This window comes from Corapipo altera, unplaced genomic scaffold, assembly GCF_003945725.1.
Source record: "Corapipo altera isolate COAL_440 unplaced genomic scaffold, ASM394572v1 23, whole genome shotgun sequence".
Classification (NCBI taxonomy): Eukaryota; Metazoa; Chordata; class Aves; order Passeriformes; family Pipridae; genus Corapipo; species Corapipo altera.
This window is the reverse complement of record NW_020884878.1, coordinates 9,173,275-9,194,337: the sequence shown is the minus strand read 5'-3', so window position 1 is coordinate 9,194,337 and position 21,063 is coordinate 9,173,275. Positions and strand designations below refer to the sequence as shown.

At 34.9% G+C, this 21,063-nt stretch overlaps 1 protein-coding gene across 3 annotated transcripts in view; it reads left to right on the top strand.

Moving 5' to 3' along the window:
- Nucleotides 1-20,430, top strand: part of VRK1 (VRK serine/threonine kinase 1) — a 33,778-nt gene extending 13,348 nt beyond the window's left edge. For 2 of the 3 annotated variants that reach the window (XM_027638102.1, XM_027638103.1), the window contains exons 5-13: nt 387-474; nt 1,895-2,003; nt 2,143-2,235; nt 3,241-3,373; nt 4,656-4,776; nt 5,662-5,720; nt 6,557-6,735; nt 10,937-11,030; nt 19,120-20,430. In XM_027638102.1, coding sequence (XP_027493903.1) covers nt 387-474; nt 1,895-2,003; nt 2,143-2,235; nt 3,241-3,373; nt 4,656-4,776; nt 5,662-5,720; nt 6,557-6,735; nt 10,937-11,030; nt 19,120-19,202 — 959 coding nt within the window. In that variant the 3' untranslated portion in view covers nt 19,203-20,430. Of the gene's footprint in view, nt 1-386; nt 475-1,894; nt 2,004-2,142; nt 2,236-3,240; nt 3,374-4,655; nt 4,777-5,661; nt 5,721-6,556; nt 6,736-10,936; nt 11,031-12,164; nt 12,279-19,119 lie in introns of those variants that run through there. The other variant, XM_027638104.1, reaches the window with a different exon arrangement.
- The last annotated feature ends 633 nt before the right edge of the window (nt 20,431-21,063 follow it).

The following is a 21,063-nucleotide window of genomic DNA, read 5'->3' as shown; positions in this document are numbered from 1 at the left end:
TGTTAAAATGTTTTTAATGAACTACAAGCATTTAGGAAAATAGAGCCCATAGGAGTAAGGTCAAACTTTAAGGGAATCTCTTTAGGTAATTTTTAAAATTATTTTTAAATTATTGACATCTAATTCAGACATAAAATAAATTAGAGATTTTTGGTAAGAAGTTCTATATAGTTCTGTTGATGGTGTTGTCTAAATTGAAACTTGAGTTACATCTCTGTCCCTACAATGAATAAATACGTCGTTAACTTTCCAGTATACTTTGCGTACATGTTTCCATGAAATAAGCAGCTCACAGGTATGCAGAAACTGTAAGCAATGTGACTACTCCCTTTTTATGTAGGTCTGCTGATGCAAATTCATGAACTTTACTTTATTTGTGTTTTCAGTTCAGAAGTGGACTAAGTCCCATAAACTGAAATATTTAGGTGTACCAAGATATTGGGGTTCTGGCTTGCATGAAAAAAATGGAAACAGGTGAATATATCTTTTATTGGCATATATTGGAATTTATTTCATTCATAACCACTATCCCTTTTAACCTAATTTACTTTGTAAGGTGTATTTCCCACTTACCTTCGTGTTGTTCTCTTTTGCTACAAAGTTTCATGTTCATGGCAGGGTACCTTTAGGGATTATATGAATAGATACATTTTATTTGTATTCTGTTTTTTTACTCCTATTTGTGTCTATTATATTCTTTCTAATTTAGTTTTCATTTGTTGCAAGTGTTGTTGTACTACAGTGATGCTTTATATGTATATGTGGTCTAGAAGCTTTTTATATTTTAATTAAAACAAAGTCAACTTCTAATGTGCAAGTCCTTGAATAATATGACTACCTTTAAAGTTTTTTTTGTGTGCACTTAAAGTATTTTCACTCACAAATATTAAGGACTCAGTGCTCCCTCAAATCTATTTTATTTTCTCTAGGGATAGGTTTGGTTTTTTTTTTTTTTTTTTCTTAATCTGTGAGCTAGAATAATTGCTAGTCTCATGTTAATTTTGTTTTAACTCTAGGGGTAGTTTTTAGTATTGTTCCCTGTCATGAAGGGTTTTTGTTACTTGGTCTTTAATGTTAATGCCTGTTTATGTAATAGCACTTGTTTCCTAGTGGGTTTTCTCTAAACATCTGTGCTGCAAAGGAGTTTTAGTACTTCTCTGGCAGTTTAGAGTAGGTCAGGGTTTTCTGTGTGGATCACTGCATAGGGCAGTCAGTATGTATGCCTTAGTATATCAGAAATATCAGTGTTTCAGTAGGTCCTCAACTGTAAAACTAATTAATGTAAAAACAACATTAATTTTAAGAGGCAAAAGTGAATACAGCAATTTTTTTGTTTTTATCCCGCAAATAAATGTGCCTTTGCATTCAGTGTTTAATGCATGAATTTCTTTAATATAACCACTATGAATTTTTACAGTTCTTACACCAGTTTGGCTATGGCAGTGAATATCAGAACACCTTTGGCAGCTGGAGGTTTTTATGGTTAATAATAGGTTAAAAAGTTTGCAATAGATTTCAGTAAATGAACATTTTAAGTAACCATGTTGAGTCACTTAAGTAATTTATAAAGTAGGGAATGTATTTTTGTAAGTAATTGATGCTTGGTTTTGCTTATAGTGAGTTACAATAGGATGTTTTCTTCTGTGAGTACTTGTTACTGTGTTGCATAACTAGAATAAAGAGCAGTTCTCTTGATGGACAAGCTTTTGACTAGCTGATGTAAAAAAAGGTAAGAATTGATATTCAGCATTAAAAAAATAGTCAAGTATTTCCCACAATTACTTTTGAGAGAATCAGTAATTTGTACAGTTAACACACAGATAAAATACTTTGCTAAGTGCAATTCAGTAACTTTGCTGTTTGTTTTGTCTTTTTTTTCTGCCCTTGAATTTAGTTATCGATTTATGATAATGGACCGATTTGGCAGAGATCTTCAGAAGATGTATGAAGAGAATGCAAAGCAATTTTCCCGTAAAACTGTGCTACAATTAGGCCTGAGAATAGTAAGTTCAAAAAATACATTATATTTTCTCAGTCTCTCTTCCCTGTGCAAGTCTCAGTTCAGTCCCACTTTTGTGCTGAGTCCAGGTCCTCTGCTGGGCAGACCTGGGTACTGCATTTACATGACTTTTGTTTTGTTAGCTTGATATTCTGGAATACATCCACGAGCATGAATATGTGCATGGAGACATCAAGGCCGCAAACCTCCTTCTGAGTTACAAGAACCCTAATCAGGTATTTCTGATGCATTTTATTCCTCATGTTTTAAACCTTCTATTTGACAACACATGCAAGTGCTTTGAACCTGTGAAATCTAGCAGAAGCTCATTTTTAAGATTGTATATGGTAACATTATTTCTGCTTGACATTTATATCTAGTTAATATTCTATGATTTTTTAATGCTTTTTGCTGGACAGTTATCAATTGACTATTTGGCCTAAATAATATTCTAGAGAAATTCTCGAGATTAAAAAAAAATTGACTCACAAATAGGTATTTGCAGGTGGAAGCCTAAAATTATATAGCACATTGGTAAATTATGTTTGCCTGTCTGCATTGTTACCTCATTCCTTTGTTCAAGAAATCCATCAGATAAGTGTTCTGTTACTTGGAAAAATTGGTCTTTAAAGTGTTTATTGTTCCACTTGATTTATGGAAGTCTTTCATTTTTCTGCATTTTTAACTCTCTTTACTATTCAAACAATGCATATTAGAGTTTCAGAATTATGTATGTGTTCTTGCCCAAATGTTTTAGCTTGTGAAAGATGTAAAATAATTTCAGTTCTCTTAAAGTAACTGTGGTGTTAGTGAGTAGTAGTAGTGTGTAGTATTGTTCAAATGAGACAGCTGACTTTATAGAGGGTAGCACAGTAAATGCATTTATAACTTTATGGACATTTTTTCCTTTTTTACGTGTTTGTTGTTTTTTTTTTTTTTTTTTTTAAATTTAATTTTACTGGTAATAACTGACTATTTTACTTTACTTGGCTTTTGCATCAACAAGAAATGACTTCCACATCAGACTGCTATATGAAAAATAATAAAACCTATCTGGCATATTGTTTTCAAATCATAGATAGTAAGGTTAATACAGCACTGAGAATCATTTAAAGTTGAACAATCACCATTTTTAATACTTTTAAAGAAGTTATGAGAAGGATTGGGAGTTGCATTTATTATTTGCATATTTTTTGTGTTTATGGTTCTTTAACCATGGAATTCTTTATGGAAAATACTAGGTGTACTTGGTGGATTATGGACTTGCCTACCGATACTGCCCTGAAGGAGTTCACAAAGTATATAAAGAAGATCCAAAAAGGTGTCATGATGGAACTATTGAATATACCAGTATTGATGCACATAAGGGTGTGGGTAAGGATGTAAAACTCTTCTCTGCAACAGGCATTTGTATATCCTTTTTTTATAAATACAAAAGACTTTTAAAAACTCAATGCAGCAAATAAACAAACCAGGTTTCTGAATCTATGAAAGTGTTTTTCTTATTTTTCTTTTGTTCCCTATGGATTATGCTGGCCTCTTTTTTTCCTTTTTTTTTCACTAAGTTTTACTTACTGTATTTTTAATGTAACTTTCTTAACTAGAGTTTCTTAATTTATAAAGACTATTAAGATGTTTAACATATTGCTTTTTACTAAGTAGAAATGGAATAGTGCTTGTGAGATCTTGATAAAAAATAGGGCCTGTTTTCAGGAGAAAAATAGTTTCTGTTGTCACTGTGGAAATGTTCTTGTTTTTAAATCAATAGTTATAATTTTTTTAACAAAACTTCACTTAATTAATTATACCTATTGTCACTGAACATCAAAAGGTAAGAAATGAGAAAAGATTGAACATGGAAAGTACAGGTCTGTGTCTGATTAAACGCTGAGGATTATAGTGAACACTAATTTCATTTTCTTAATTTTTAAATTTTGCTTTATTAGCATAAAGGTGTGTTCTGCAAAAATGAAAGTTGTTGAAAATGATTATTTACTTTAGGATGAACTGTTGCATCTATGCTTAAAACTGAACATGAGCAAAGATGACTTGATTTGCCTGGTTATACTTCTAGTGTAGTCTGTGGTCAATGTACTTGTGGTACATGTCGTTGTTTTGGGGTTTTTTTACTGGTTTATTTTTGGGTGTGTTTTTTCCTGTGAAGGCTTAGAGATCTGATCTCTTACTGTCCTCTGTTCAGTTTTCAGGCCACATAAAATAATTCAGCATTGTAGAATATTTTTTCAGGAGGTGGGGTTTCAGCACTATTACCTTTTTATAGAAGAAGAGAAGCAATAACTGTTTTGAACAAAAAGTCAATCACTTTGCTAACTTGTTCTATTTTTTTCCACAATTTGACTACTTAAAAAGCTTCCCAAATTGGGATAAGTGCAGCATGTCATGTTTTTGAATAGAAGAAAGAGATTGATAAAGGGCTTGAAAATGAAGTTATCCTTCCAGATGTAGGAATAATATTTTTTCTTTCCTAGCTTTTATGCTAAAATAAAGAAAAAAGTAACAGATACAGTAATGTTACATTTTTAGCATTGACTTTCTGTTGTCTTAGCATATTTACAAATTTTTACTGTTGTTAAACTGTGTGTGCTTTATTAGCTGATGTAATGGTTGGTTTTTTTATGTGTGGATATGTATTTAGCACCATCGAGACGTGGTGATCTGGAGATCTTGGGTTACTGCATGATTCATTGGCTTAGTGGCCATCTACCGTGGGAAGATAATTTAAAAGATCCAAATTTTGTCAGAGACTCAAAAATCAGGTGGGAAAACTACTTGTTTTCTTTCACTTTTGAAAATGAAAATGTCTTACTGTAGAAATGCTTTGTACTTTAAGTATGTTCCCTTTTGGTGAGCGGGCTATTTTGTATACACTCCAATTTCCCTTCATCATGTCTCATGTATCCTTGACTTGTAATTACACTTCACTTGTACTGTTCTACTGTCTTCTTTTGCATGTGTGAGATGCTTATTTTTCCACCACAGTATTGTCACTTTAGAATACTGCCATCAAAAATCACTCATAGCAGAATGCAGGTAACCATTAGTCCTGCTTTACAAGTGTAGAGCATGAGTATATAGCACCATACGCTGAAGTCAGTGGCAGAGATGGAAGCTGAAGGGGAATCCTAAATGTCTTTGAGCATCATTCCACCTAGAGCACTACTACTGTGGGATTTTTAAATTATTTTTCATTTTGTCCCCCAGCCTCACTGTTAACATTCCTTCATCTTCCCCTCAGCCCCAGACAACCTTTTTGTGTCAGGTATTTAATATGCAGGGAGCTGTCCCAGCACAGCAGTTTCAGTCTCATTAACAAGTATTCATCATCGGGCTTCCTAAGCACTGGTATGTGAGGGTTTAAAATGGACTGGTTCTTTTTCTTCAGTCTTCTACTTGCTTACTTTTATAAGAGTCAAAAGCTGTTGAACAAAAACTTACTATATTTCAGGTAGCCCATCTGTCATTTGTCAGGTTCTCAAATGTACTGCACACCTAGAAATGTCCATAATATGTCATACCAAAGATTTATGTAGTGTTTCCTGTGTCTCACAGTGGCCCAAGCTGGGTACTTAGAAAGTTTATCAGAACAGGGCAAAATTAAAAATTCAAAAGAAACAGTAGTTTTGAATAATTTTGTTTTTCAGATGTAGAGATAATATTTCTGTTTTAATGGACAAATGCTTTCCTGAGAAAAATAAACCAGGTAAGAGGAGCTATTTTTAAATACTTGTTTACTGAAGTTTGTGCCTATTTTTCTTCTTTCTTTCAGTCAGGAACAACAGTGGCATGAATTAGAATGTTGCTTAAGAGAAGTTCAGGCTCTTCCTTTTGGGTGTAGTTGTATGAACTGTAGACACTGCGTTGCTTCTGGCTAAGGACAGTATGAATCGCAAACATGGAATGTGTAAATTGATTTTTCACAACTGAATTTTAGAGCGAAAATTAAAAAGTATTGCAAACTGGAAGTATAGATTATTCCCATTTGGCATTGGTGATTTGCTGAGTACATTAAAAAAAACCAAACCCTAACTATTGAAATACACTTTCTTGGTATCCTAATATTTAGTTATTTCCAGCTATTCCTGGTGATCAGAAGAGTTTTCTCTGTCAAGTGTGACTTGCCTGTTTTTAGAGTGGTCTAATGTTTCATGTATTATTTAATATATGTTTCAGCCTTGAACTGATTAAGTTCTGAGATAACATTGAATTTACTTTTCCACATTTTTATATATAGATGTAAGAAATACAATGTAAACAAGCATTCATTAGTGAAGATTGGCCTATTACACTTTTTTATGACTGACTCTTCATTACACTGACCAGGTGAAAAACAGTGATGCTGTCATCACTGGGCAATGAGCCTTGGCATAATTTTTTTCTAAAACATGTTGTAGTAAAGACACAATTATTAGGAGTTTATAAATAAACATTTCAAAAATAGCATAAGTAGTGCATGCATAATTTCTGTCTCTTTTGTGGTAAAAGTGAATGATTAAAATGTTTTCAAATAGAAATTAATTGGAGATGCCATTTCTTTAGATGAAATAGCCAAATATATGGAAAAGGTGAAGCTACTGAGCTATGAAGAGAAACCTGTTTATCAGCATTTCCGAGAAATACTTCTGCAAGGTCTCAAAGCCATTGGGCAAAAAGATGATGGAGTACTTGACTTCGGCTTGTCAGAGAATGGAGACTTTCAAACAAATCCTGTACAAAAGGTTTTACTCTAAAAATTCTCGTCAGCTTTTATTGCATTTTGTTGAGCTAAGTAAAAGTTAGAGTGATGTTGGAAGTAGGTGCCGTGACTTCATCCAGTAGGAAAGAATTAAATAATGAAGTGTTTAAGTCCTAGTCACACGCGTTATTTCTCTAACTCAGCTTCACTAATTGATATTAAAACTTAATGCAGAATGAAATTTGTAGGTGTACTTTCATAATAGTACCTTGGACAACAACATTTGTATGTTGACATTTGAATAGATGAACATTTGGCTAATTTACTTATTTCTTTAAATTGGTAGAACTCCAGATGGATCAAAGTACATGTAAGGTAAAATTGGTCTAGTATTTGTTTCATATTAGTTTCCTTTCTGTGACTAGTTCAAAGCTTAGTTTTAAGTATGCAATTTTATGCCAAGTATTTGGTTTTGGAATTCACATATTGAATTTACCATGATCTAATATGTTATTTTTGAGTCTTAACTATGTTCGTAGGCCATGGGTATTTTATTCTTTGTATTTAAGAAGCCTTAAACTCTGGATTTGAATTCCCATTTGAATATGGCATTAGGAAGTTTTTAAGCTTTAGGGAAGGTGTATGTTAAAATGGCTTCTAACAATAATCTGGTCAGATAATGGGACAATAAATATTATTTCGTACTTCAAACTGCATTTATTAGTTCTTTATTTACATTTGTTAATAGTAGGTGGGTAGTTTATTGGTTCCTTTAGCATGAACCAGGGAACTGAGAATACAGGGTAATAGTACAAGAATGTTGCCTGCTTACTGACACAATCAACAGTGTGTTAAAGATGGAGAAAGAGCAGAAAAGAAAAAAAGCTGTAGGATTCTAAAGTCTGAGGATGTATGTCCAGCTTTTCTTAACTTCTTTTTGCCCAGTAAATAGTATTTTGGCTAAAATTGTACAGCTGTGGTCTCTATACAAGTATTTTCTACTCAACTGCATGTAAAGGTCTGTCCCAAAGGAGAGTTCATTAGCATAAGTTCTTCTGTTCCCCCTGTGGTTCGACATGGCTTGAGACCTGTATTTTGGGGAAAAAAGATAATCTGTTTTTAATGGTTGACTGGTTTCTTTGCTGAATAAGTTGGCCTGCTGCAGAGCCAACATCTGTGACCTTTAATGTCCTTGTCCAGCAGAGATGTCTGGTGCACATTTTCAATGGAATAAAACTTCAAAAATCTTATTTTTTTAGCCAGTATCAATCAAGACCATTCCCAAAGGGTGGGATAATACTTTTTCATAGGTTCTTACCTACTGGCATCAAATAGGAGCTCGTTTTTACACTGGGTTTTTTTGGTTTTGTTTTTTTTCTTACTCTGAGGAACCATATGCATGGTCAGCTTGCTCAGTTGTCACAAATAAGTTCAAGCATTTAGATGAAGCAATGAGTATTAATTACTGGCCTGTTTGAGTAAGTGTTTTCAGCACTCTGCTTCCTGTTTCAGTGGACTTCGTACTACTTAATGCCAGCAACTGCTGGAGTGACCAGACAGAATAAGATTGATGGACATCAGGTTGACATATCTTCTTGCTTTTGACCAAGCACTGGAACATATGATTCTTCCTTCTATATAGGATTTTGTAGGCCTTGTAAAAGCAGTGGTATAGGCTAGGATAGAAGAATAGGCTGAATTTTTCACTTTTCTTCAAGAACGAATGAAAAGAGGCTCTTCAGCAGGATGTCTCCCCTTCCAGAATATATCTTTGGGAACTCATGCTACTTGATTTTCTTCCAGAGGGTATCAGACATTAGGGAGAATCTAATAGAACAGGAAGACAGTTTGTGCAAGTTGAGAACACCTAGACACTTAAAAATATGGAGGAAGAAAGAAAGAAAGAACGTAAAATGTTAATTAAAATTTTATCTATTTTCAGCTGTGATGGGGAGCTCAACCTGATGACTTAGAGTTTTAAAATAAGCTCCAGATTCCAAACTTTGTTAAAATCTGCTTTCCATAAAGATAATTTACCATTAATCAGTAGTGTCTTACTTCCGAGAGCCAGTATCTTCTAGCACATACCTGATTTCTTTTGATATGCTTAATGTCGACTTTGGAAAAGAAAAATACAGTGTGGCATCTATCTTTGAGAAGATTGTGACCTCTAATACGGAATATCTGTGACATTTTGGCTCTACTGACCTTTTAGTCACTTCTTTAGTGCAATCTACCATATTTTCTTAAATCAGTTATATTTGGTGTTCTGAAGTTGTACTGTTTCATAGCTAGGAGACAGTATTTCTAGCTTCTGTGTAAATACATTCTTAAAATGTAGGAATCTCCTGTGCTTTCAGCTTGTATAGATAATTAAGCCGTGGTGGGCATTATATGTTGCATGGTTGTTCTGCAATCTCAGTATGTTATCTGGGTAAAATACACAGATGTCTGCTTTATTAAAAGTTAGCATTTTATTTTCTATATCATGACTCAAGTTTTTCCCAGATGTGAAAGTAAATGAAAAACAGTCCACCGTTCTGCTCAAGGTGTTTTTTTTTTTTGTTTGTTTGTTTTTTTGGTTTTTTTTATTCTGTAAATGCATGTTGGTTTGTGTGTGGTATTCTGTAATAGTTCTAGCAAAACAAGAAGCTAGCAGTACTGGGAGTTGAAGGAAGTATTTTGAGCTCTTAACTAAATTATTTAGTGCAAGGAGCACATCTTGCCGTTGTTCAGTGCTGAAGAGTTGCTGGGAAATATTGAGAGTAACCTGGAAAAATATAGGTCTTACTGATTTTTGGTTCCTTCTAATGGTTCAGATGTGCAGGTGCTGCTTTTGTCAGATGAATGCTGCCTGATTTCTACTGCTTTGTAATTCACCTGCATCAAGATTAAGAAACCACTTTTTATTAAATAAGCTTGGAAACAAGATAAATGTATTTTGCTTTTGTGTAGCATGTATTGAATATCTATTTTTCTGATGAGCATTTAAAATGTTTCCTAGTACAATTGGGAGGAATGCATTGTCTCTCATATAAAAGCAGTGCAGTGCTGAAATAGTCCTCCTTAATTTTGGTCAGAATGAACAAAAGTGTCTGTGTTTATTCCTGCCTAATGCATCACAAATCTGCTGACATGCTAACCTTGGAGTCTTGGCTGGCGGTAATCAGGCCTGTGCACCGGCAGGAAAGATGTACCTAATGCACTCCATCAGTGCAGTTTGCATATGGAAGTTCTCACAGGGGAGCTGCCCTGTGCCAGCTGAGGGTTACCTGCCCACTGCAGTTATTGTATGTAATTATCGAACCAATCTGTTCAGCCCAGCAGGGTTTAGATGGTAATCATGAAGCAACACTTTGGAAAGGAAAGATGTAATGCACTGTCCCCTTCTCTCGTGAGCTGTGTGAAGTTGTAGCCGCTTTTAAAGCTGTATTAGTGAAGCTCTAGTCTTACACAATTAAAAAAAAAAAAAACTAAAAAAAAAAAGAAAAGGTAAACTCTTCTGTATTCATCACTTTTCATCTGTGTCTGATACAGGTCAACCCATCCTTTGCAAAAATCATGGCTTTAAAACAATAATTTTCAATAACCACTTTAAAAATACTTTGCAACAGCAAGATTAATTGTAATACACAGATAATAAGAGTTCTATCCATTTAGAGGTTTTAAGATAATGTATCTTGAATAGAGTTCAGATTTCCCAAGTACCTCTCTTTGGAACACACTGCACAGTTGCTATTAGGAAAAAAAAATACTGTACTGTCAGTGGGTATGAGCTACTTTTAAGCTGTGCAAAGAAAGCCTTAAGAAGCCAGGTCCAGATAAACTTGAATTTAATGAAGTGTAATTGCTTTTAAAAAAGCAGGCATTATGAACTTAATGTAAAATGTTTTCGTGTGTTCTTTAAGATTTTTCAGTTTGCTCCTTTGTAGCAGTGATTCAATGTAAATTAAAAAAAACAGGTTTTGATCATAAAGACTCATGTTTTCATACATTAAAATTTTGACTCCTAAAGTGATCTGCAGATAGGGGAACTGTCCTTTTAAATTCTGTATTACTTAGTACTAGAATTCTTGTGTTAATATTCGAATAAATTTCTCTATAACTGGAGACATTTTGTAATATATGAAGAAATAATGCTTAAAATTAGGGAATATCTTGTGAAGATAAGATATTTTCGACTTGGTATGGTCTTTCCTGCTCTTGAGTTCAATTACTTTTTTTTATTATTTTTTTTTCTTCAGAAAAGAAGAAAGGCAGCAACTGCAGCCAGTGAGAGCACTGAGACAGATATGGAAGATACAGGAAGTCCAGAAAAAAAGAGAGCTACTTCTTCCAGTAAGTCAAAAGATCGTTCTGACAGTCACATGTACTGGTGTGGCAGGATACCTTGGCTAAAGGCTGGACTCCCACATAGCTACTCACTCCCCTCCTCAGTGGGACAAAGGGAGAAAATAGAATGAGAAAACTCATGAGTTGAAACAAAGATGGGAAAATTTATAACTCTTTACCATTGTGGGCAAAACAGACTCAACTTGGGAGAAATAAATTTAATATATCACAAATTAAAATAAATTTGAGTAATAACAAAGTCAAACATTAGGAAAACACCTTTCCTTCCCCCAGGCTTAACTTAACTACTTTACTCTAAACTCATCTACCACTCTCCCTGTTCAGTGCAGGGGTCATAGAGGGGAAGTGTGCTGTGGTCACTACATAGCGTTTTCTCTCTGCTTCTCCTTCCTCCTTACATTTTCTCCCTGCTCCAGTGTGAGCTCTCTCTTTTAGACTGCAGTCCTTCAGGGGAAAAAAAAAAAGGAAAGTGGCCCTGTTTCTTCTGGAAATACCCAAATGTATTTCTCCAATGTGGGCTCTCCCATGAGTTGCAGGGGCTCCATCCTGGATCCTTCATGAGCTGTGGGCAACATCTGCTCTGGTGCAGTGGAGTACCACCTCCTCCTCTGACTCTGGTGTTCCCTCTGCTGTTTCTCACTCTCTTCCCTGCACAGCTACTCCCTATCTGCCTGTCAAGTGTTTTTTTTCCCTTTCTTAAATGTTTTCACAGAGGTACCACAAACAAATTTGGCTCAGTGTTGGCCTACAGTGTGTTTGTTTTGGAGCCAGCTGGAAAGGGCTGTGTCGAACACAGGACAGCAGCTGGTGTCTTCCCACAGAGACTACCTCTGTAGCCAACCTTAGCTTACCAAAACTCAGCCACATGGCCACAAAATACCCGGTAGAACCATTTACTTGTAGCAGTTCAAGTGCTTTTGATCTTTCATAATTTCTTTCTAGATTAACTCTAATAATGTTGAAATATTTAAACTTCCTGTGTGAGAAAGGATTATGCTTCACTATGCTGCCTAAAGCAGGTAGAATTGCTTGGTGATAAAAATTGGTCACTGAACTGTGTTCTTTTGCCATTGTTCATTCTCTGCTCCATTCTCATTTCTGTCATTTCATCTTGTCCAGTTCACTGTTAGAAAATGCTGACTCTTCAGGATTCCTCATCACAGTGTGTTAAAGCCAAGGGCTAGCAGCAGCAGCTTCCAAAAGCAAGCGTGTTTGAAGTCGAGGAAAGGATCAGCTATAAGGATAGAAAATGCAGAAGCTATTATTTTAATATAATTTGGCATAGTTTCAGTGTTGTCTGGAAAAAGTCATGGACAGACAAAGTAGGATTATTGAAAATTCAAGATCAGAAAACTTCAGTAGATCTGTGTAGGGTAAGCTGGTGGTGGGTGTCCAGTCAAACAGGTTTCTGGATCTAACTTTCTAATGCCTTCATGTAGATGTGAACTGGTTTCAAGTAATTGCAAAGATATTTTTCCTGAAGAATTTTTGATTCATACTTTCTAGTAAAATACCAGATGTTGTCTGTGGTCAAGTAGTCTAAAAATAATAAAGCAGTAGCTGAAATCTACCCTAAAACAAATCTGCTAGTTTAAAAAGGAGTGAAGGAGTCTGGCAGGATGGGAAACTGTAACCTTTCAAACACAGTAGTAATATTGATAAGATATGAATTTACCATAGTATATTTACTCCAACCGTATAGTACAAAGTATAAGGAATGAAGCTCATGTTATTTCACCAAGTGACACTACTTTGTTTGTTTTCAGCTGTTCATATTATAGAATTCTAATCATTAAAACCAGTGACTATTTCTCTTACTTGAAAGTCTTTTGAATTGTTGACTTCAATTTATTATGAATTCTCTAGTCTGTCAGTGGCTGAAAAAGTGTTAATTGGATTATGTTTTCTTTAAAGACAATACAGTTATATTATGCTGACATTTATAGGTTTTTTTGAATAACATTTTAGATGTTATTCAAGACTTTTAAACAAAATATTTAATGCAGCTGACTATTTTCTGTTTGTGATTTATTACACATGTGCAGAACATACTTTCATTCTATATAATATATTATATACTTCTTTCCTGAGATTGTAGGTTGCAATTCTCATAGAAAGAGATGAAAAAGAACTTGAGGAATTGCAATCGAAGTGGTAGCATCAGCTTTTTGTAAATGCTGAGTTTTTTCCAAAGTAAAGGTACTGGGGAGGCTGTATATATTTTCAACATAAGCTTAAATTAAAAAAACCTCTTCTTACCAATTCAGTAGAGTTAGAGGTGAAATGGTTCTAATTTCACCTTTTTATATTACTCAATTTAATGAATACCAAGTGGGGGGAGTATATCAAATGATTTCAGGTGAAATTGATACATGTATTTATCCATTCGGTTCTCTCCAGATTTGGAATTAAAAACTTTACCACCTATTACATGATTCATAAACTTGTGTTAAAGGAAAGGGCAACTGTTTCATAATCTTCTGATTTTTGATGCTTTTGATAATTTGAAAACAGCTGATCATTATAGAAATACTTACAACTGACTAGTTTTTTGTTACCATGGACTTGTTTCTCCATTATGTGATTAATCCTGTGACTAAAAAAAATCCTGAATTCCAGTAAAATGGGTATTTTCTTGGTACTTCTTAGTTGTAGAATTTAAAGTTTAGTCATACAGGAACATTTTAAAAGTTCTTGAAATTCTATTTTATTGGTTTCTAAGGGGGATAAATATGGTGGGATAGGGATTACTCTTCAGATATTCAAACAACATCTCAAGGAGTGGCAAGAGGCCCTGTACAGCCTCTTGCTGTTCATCTCATCAGCATTAACTATATCTGACTATGCAGTTTTTCTAATCCAGTCCAAAAGATTAGTTGTCCCCAAAAGATCCTGATCAGCTGTGCAGCACTTGGAGTACTCCAGGATGCTCAGTGGCTACAGGGACTCTGCCAATGATTAAATCTGCTACTGCTGGGGCTGGGAAGCCACCAGACTTGGTGGAGGAGGAAGAAAGAATGGCACTGAGAAAGGACAGACATCTGGAAATTCTTACTTCTACCGTCAGCTCTCCCTGGTTGTTCTCAGCATAAGAGCGGCCACATCAGATGAGGTCATTGAAGGCCTTCTCTTCCAGTCGTGTCAGCCACCAGTGTTTCTAGAGCTGTCAAGTCACTCTTCTTTTTAAAAGAAACACAATTTCAGAAAGCCCTTGAGAAACAAGTTCTGCTGTACTTCCGAAATAAGTTGCACAAAATTTGATGGAATTCTTAAATTGTTTTTTATTTATATTAACATGTTTTCAGCTTTTTCTATTTTTTTTTTTCCTGTGATAACTGCAACCCATGGGGTTTTCTGAAAGGTGAAGTTTTACAGTGTATCCTTTAGAAAGTAATATGGATGATGTTGAAGTATTATATTAGCCAATGTGTCTTCACTAGGAACAATTCTGTCAGAAGACAAATTTTTTTACCACTCTGTTACAGCTCCATTTTCAGTATTAGCTGCCTTCATGTAGGGTAGTAAAATACACAGAAAATACACAGGCTTATAAGTGATGGTACTGTTAAAGCAGAACACCAAATTTTGACATACACTGTATGTATCCACCAACGCTCATGCAGGGGTGTAGTGCATAACATTAATAGGACTAATATGCTTATTTTTGGTTAGTTTGTTAGAATAGGCAGATAGTATAGGCATCTTCAGTGAAAAATCACATAAATGCTGGAAAAGCAAGAGTTTTATGAGAATTTTTGAATAATCCTAGGTTCAAAACTACAACAGAAATAAAACATCTAGCCCTGGCAGATTTTTTTTTTGATCTTGGGGTAAATGTAGATTGGATTAATAGCAATACCGATTTTTTTTAGAATAGCCGTTTTCATTTTCTGTTGTGAGTTTTTAGGACAGTTTTGAGGTTTATTAATTAGGACAGTAAAAAGAGAAATGCTGAAGTAGATATGGCAATAAAAGTACTGTTTTTTTAAATGTACTTTTGAGTAGTCAATACTCCTAGGGCTAGGAATTCTGCATGTCTGTATTGCTGGATAGTATCTACCATGTTAAGGCCTTAACTGGGGTTTTTGGTTACTCCTGCAGTATAAATAAAGAACTAAGTGAACAGTTCCAATATGAAAACAGTCATACTGATGGATTGGTTAGAAGGCATTCCCAATGAAGGTTTAATAGTATTTCTCAATTAATAGGTACTTAGCTTTATGTTTATTTACATTGCGTGGCTTTGCATAAATCAGTATCTGGGTTATTGTGTTAAATCTTTTTTTCTTTATTAAAGCAAGATTTATCACTTAATGTTGGATTAAATCTTCACTTTGGGGAATTTTTATATTTAGACAATTATTGGCCTTGTTGTCAAGCTTTAGGACAAAGCAGATCATGTTGTTTTTTGAGCTTGTTTATGGTGCCAGTTGATACTTGTCTTGCTACTCCATACCAGTGCCCACATTCTAGGTAGATTTTTTAACCTCGTAATCTTATACCCGAAAAAAAAATTTTTTCTGCAAAATCTGTACTGCACAATAGTTCTAATTGTGTTATTCATCTGTTCCTTCTTGTGAAGGATTTGGTATTACCTAGGATCTGTAACAGACTCCAGGAGTAAGTCGGTAGTAGTCTTAAGACTGAGTATCCATCTCTGTGTCTAATCACTGAAAGATCTGTCCTGTTCTTAGCCTTCCCTTACCTTTGTCAGGAATGTTGCAAGTTAAATGTTCTAGTAGTAGAAGAGTTACATGATCTGGTTAAAAGCACGTCCTGTGATGTTGCACCTAGAAATTAACAGGAACGTTTGGGTTTTAAAGCAGAGAAATACTGCTTTTGGTTGCCTGCAATATTGACAAACTCACTTCTGTATTTTTCATTAAGTATATTCAAACACAATATCTGATCTGTCTTTTTATGGCCTGCCCCAAGATTGTTTGAGAATCTTTAAAAGCTATTTAAATTAGAAAAGGTATGGTAGGGGGTGCTTTTAAGTATAAAGATTCTTAAATATTACGGTTAGGAAAGAAAATATATTTGGTTTAGATTTAACTTATCTTTGTGGTTCTTCCCGAATAATAGTTTTACTTGGCAATTTGCAAGTGACAAATTCAGTGAGAAGCATCTTGAACATGTTCCACTTATCTTAATAAAGAGACAAAATTAATGTCCAAGATGTAAAATATGGGACTGTTCCTGTGTGCTCCCGTGTCTGCTTGGAACACAGTTTTGTACTTAGTCTACCATTATATTTTAAACTTATTTCTGTATAATATCTTCAGACCATTTTGAGCACATAAACACATTTAAAATGTAAATAATTGAAGTTCCTTGTTATACTTCATGGGACTTTGTTGTGTTTGCTGCTGTAAAAAGTATTAAATTAAAACAAAACATCTTCTGAAGAATATTTTCCATGAGTAAGGTTTTGTGTAATGACTTTACATGTAGAACTAAGTCATTTAAGAAAAAAAGTGATGTCTGCTTTTTGTGTTGTTTTCCTGTCACCTGAAGATGTATGGCAGTATGCTGAACAAGTATTGCAATTCAAACTCAGATATATAATTTGCAAGTGAAATTTTTCTACAGGAAAGAAAAATTGTACTACAGTGATCAGAATTTTACAGGAAACTAACCTTTTTCACAATTGCAAGTAATATATTTGAATTAAACTTTTTTCCTCCTGCAAAAAGAGGAGGACTAGTTTTAGACATGTTCTGCATGGAACTACTTATTTATATTATGTGTGTATGATTGTGTTTTGGAATGTCTTCAGTAAAGCAATTTTTTCAAATAGAAGTAAACCAGTTTCAATTTCATTTGGAACAATATTAAATTCAAATTTTTAAAAGAACACTCATAGATTTGATGTTATCTGTAAGAAATACACAGGCATAAAGTCATCAGATAATACACTCTTGTGTTCTCATGTTTTTCCATATGAGAATATGAAATGTATTCTTCATTTGTTACAGGAAAGAGAGGACTTGGAAGAACAGAGTACCTAAAGCCAAGACCCATCCCATAAATTTACAGACTTTTCTCTCTCATTCCCACCCCACAATCATATATTCCTTGGAATTCAAGTCCATGTTTGCTTTCTTCCAGTCTCTTTGTTCTTTTTTCCTGAGTCATATTTCTGAATTTTTTGTAGAAAAAGAACTGCTGAGATAGGAGAACACACCAGCTAACCAAAACTACTATTTGTCACCCTTGCAATTTCTTCAACAGCCTTCAGAGTCCTGAAAAATTCTTGTTTGAGAAGTGTTACAAGTTTTTCTCAGTTATGCAGGGGTTCCCTGGCTGAGTTGGGAAAGAGCTTGTCAGAAGACTTCATTGTCTTCCTTATCTCATCTTCTTGAAGGAAAGATAGATCTTCATTGGCACCATCTTCAAGCTGCTCAAACTGCTTTGAGAATGGTGATTAACTCTCCTTAAGTGCTGCAACCTGGCTTAGTAACCAGCTGCAAACATCAAATGGGAATTTGAGTGTAGTCTTTCAGCTTCCGATACTGGAAATATTTTTTTCCTTAGTCCTTCCATATGTAAATAGCAATTCCATTCTCTTGTTTCCCTTTTCAGTTTCATGATTGTAGAAGCCTTCTAAGGGGCAGTTGAAGGAAAAGATCTCCCAGAGAGCCATCTAGCAAGATGATTTGGTTATTTGATATGAACAAAGACAGCTGAAATATATAACTGAAATACATTTTTCAAGAGAAAAGGGATACTGTGGTCAGTGGGAGAATTTTGAGTAACTGGCAGTCCTAAATTTGTCTGCTTTGGAAATCATGAGTCCATGATTTTTGTTATTGCTTTTAGATATGGTCTCTTCGAACAACCTGCTTGCCAGGTTTACTAGGAGTCTTACTTAGATGTCATTATTCATTACCTTTGTTAATAAAATATTGTCAAGTAGTAGCTTGAATCTGTAGGTAAAGTTACACTGATAGCTGAGCTGATTTAACAGCTTGACATTGCCAAACAAAAATCTTCCTTTTTTTCACCTGTGTGCCTTCCACCTCCCCTTCTATAAGCTCCATTCAGAATGCTTGAAGATGCCACACCTCACTAAACTATGAGAATACCAGACCAAAACAAATGGTTTACAACTGAGATAATTTTCTTCCTTGTAACTGTTACAGTGCTGTGTTTTGGATTCAGTATTAGAATAATGTTGATAACACAGATGTTTTAGTTGTTGCTGAGCAGTGCTTACCCTAAGTAAAGGACTTCTCAGTTTCCTGTGCTCTGCCAATGAGGAGCTGCACAAGAAGCTGAGAGGGAGCACAGGCAGGACAGCTGATCCAAACTGGCCAAAGGGATATTCCGCACCACAGAACGTCATGCCCAGTATATAAACTGGGGGAGTTGGCCAGGAGGTCCGATAGCTGCTGGGGGGTGAGCTGGGCATTGGTCAGTGGGTGGTGAGCAACTGTGTTTTGTATCGTTCATAGGTTGGGGTTTTTTTGTGTGTGTGGTAATGCCTCTCTTTTTACTTTTATTATTATTACATTTTACTTTATTTGAATTATTAAACCCTTCCTATTTCAATCCATGGGGTTTTTTCCTTTTTCCGATTCTCCTCCCCATCCCACTGGGAGGGAGGGGAGGGGAGTGAGTGAATATACTATGCATGGTAGGTAGTTGCTGTCTGGGGTTAAACTATGATACCAGGTTATGAGCCGGGTCACCTTAGCACAAGGTCCAAAGAGCACCAAAAATGGCTTAGTACTGGAAGACATTATAGAACTAGAAGTTGGCATGTGGCGAGGAAGAAGGGATTTAGATTTGGAGAAGGATCTGGTTCTTGTGGTGAAGGTGAGCTAAAAAAAGTGGCTCAACTCCATGTAATGCTACTCTTGGAGAAGTGGAAGTGTGCAACGTTTTTTAGGTGAAGATAATAGCTGTAGATTCTTCTATGTCCATGCTGTGTTCCCCATCCCCCTACTCAAAGTTCAGTGAATGATATGAGTTGATCTATCCTCTTAACGGCTAGAAGTATTTTCTTGTGATCTGTTTTTGCCATTTTATTTAACAAAAGGTCTGTATTTTTGTTTTGTTTGAATTGCAGATGCAGTAGCTACCAGAACCCGGAAGATGACCTCACCAAAATCCAAGAAAAGCACAGCAACCAGAAAGAGAGTCCAGAAGTAAATAATAGATGGAGTGACAAATTAAGTTGCTCTGTGGCTCATTTCTGGCTGGTTTTTTTTTTGTAGCACTGGAATCTTTTTCTTTCCGTTTTAAATGATGAATCCTGTAAAAACATGGACTGCTGTTTGTACCTGTTTTTGAAGAATAAATGTTTTATTAAAATATTTGCATAATTTATGTATACTTAAATACTAATGCAAAATTTTGCCAACTTTCGAAGTGGGGATGCATTTTTATTCTTCATATAATGAATTCTTGTCTTAAAGGCAAACTAAAAGAAAGTGCTTTTTTTCTGCTTTATAATGTAGAGATAAAGCCTTATTTAATAGTTTCATTACGGGTACTGTATGGGGAACAGCAGTGTTGCATCTGATTTCTCCTAGTTTTGAGTAAAGTCTTATAGGAGGTCACTTAGATGTACACTGAGATGAAGTGTGAAACGGCAGAAATATCTTTTAAGTGTTTCTCAAGTGTTTGAATAAAAAACAGAACGTAAAACAGCCATCACATCCTTCTATTCTAGTTTGTATAAAAAGCATTTAAATAATTCTTTGGAAGACAGGTAGTGAATTTTAGCTATTTTTTTGCATACTATTTGTGTTCATATCACTTTTCTAATTATTCAGAGTTTCTCTGGAAAGAAATAGACCAGATACAGGGCCCAGGGCAAAGAAAAGAACCAACCAAAAACCAATGCTTATTCTCAACAGCTCCCTCAGGTTTTCTTTTTATATTAATGAAAAGGCTAGAAAAGTTGTAACTGTGAAGAACTTTATACAGTGTCTAGTTTCAATGAAATATTGACTCACATCTGCTTCTCATAACAACATAATGGTTTACCTTTTTTAATAGTTGAGGAGCATATAATCTTCCATATCTTTTGTGAAAGTACTTCCTTGCTTAGCTTTGAGTCTTGAGAGTTGTAAGTCAAAAATAGCGTTGAATTTCAGTGTGAAATACCACTACTTTTCATTTAGGTACTGCAAAATGCACATAATTAAGGCATGAGCATCATTCTTATCAGGGAGACTACTCTGAAAGTTTGGTAAACCAAAAGGAATCCATATGAGCCAATGAACATTGTATTTGTGTGGATGTCCAGCTTGCTTGATTGTGTAATGTCTGGGTAGGTACTCACTAGAATAAGTATGTTTTAGCATGAAATGTTGAATGAATACATTTTGTAACAAGGGAATCAATTTTTTTGAAATAAAACTGGAATACCATATTTAAAAGGTCCTTTCTCTTTTCTGTTGACTGCTACACAAACTCGTTTCCTGGGGTATTAACAAAGTGTCGCTGACAACTTTTAAGCATTCTCTTTGTTTCAGATGTAAAAGTAGGGCTGCTAAAGCCTCTCGCATATTTAAAACTCTTCGAATCAAACTATCATTTTAATGACTTCGTTTAATCATTTTGTTCAGAAAGTATGTTATACTATTCTGAATAGCTATTGTCAGGAAGGCATATTATATTCTTTTGCTTGTCACATACTCAAAGTTAATGTCTTCTTTTGTACTTCAGTTGTTTGACATTTTATTTTTTTAGTAACTTATTTACCAGTAAACTTCCTTTCTTTACTTTCCACCTTTTCAAGGAGCATGTTTTATTTTGACACTACCAAAGCCAAACGCAACAAACAGAGACATTTCAGGATATCTGAAAAGAATGTTTTGAGGTGCAAATTTCATAAGCCACTCCTACCTCCTTCCATCCCAAAAATGTCCTGGAAAAAGATGTCCTGGCAAGTGTTCTGTGAAGAAAAACCATTCTAGGTGAATGTTGTTTTAGGGCTTGTCTCTGCTCACAAGACACTGCAAAACTACAGTGTTCACAGGCAAGTTACTGCTGTAACTGCTGT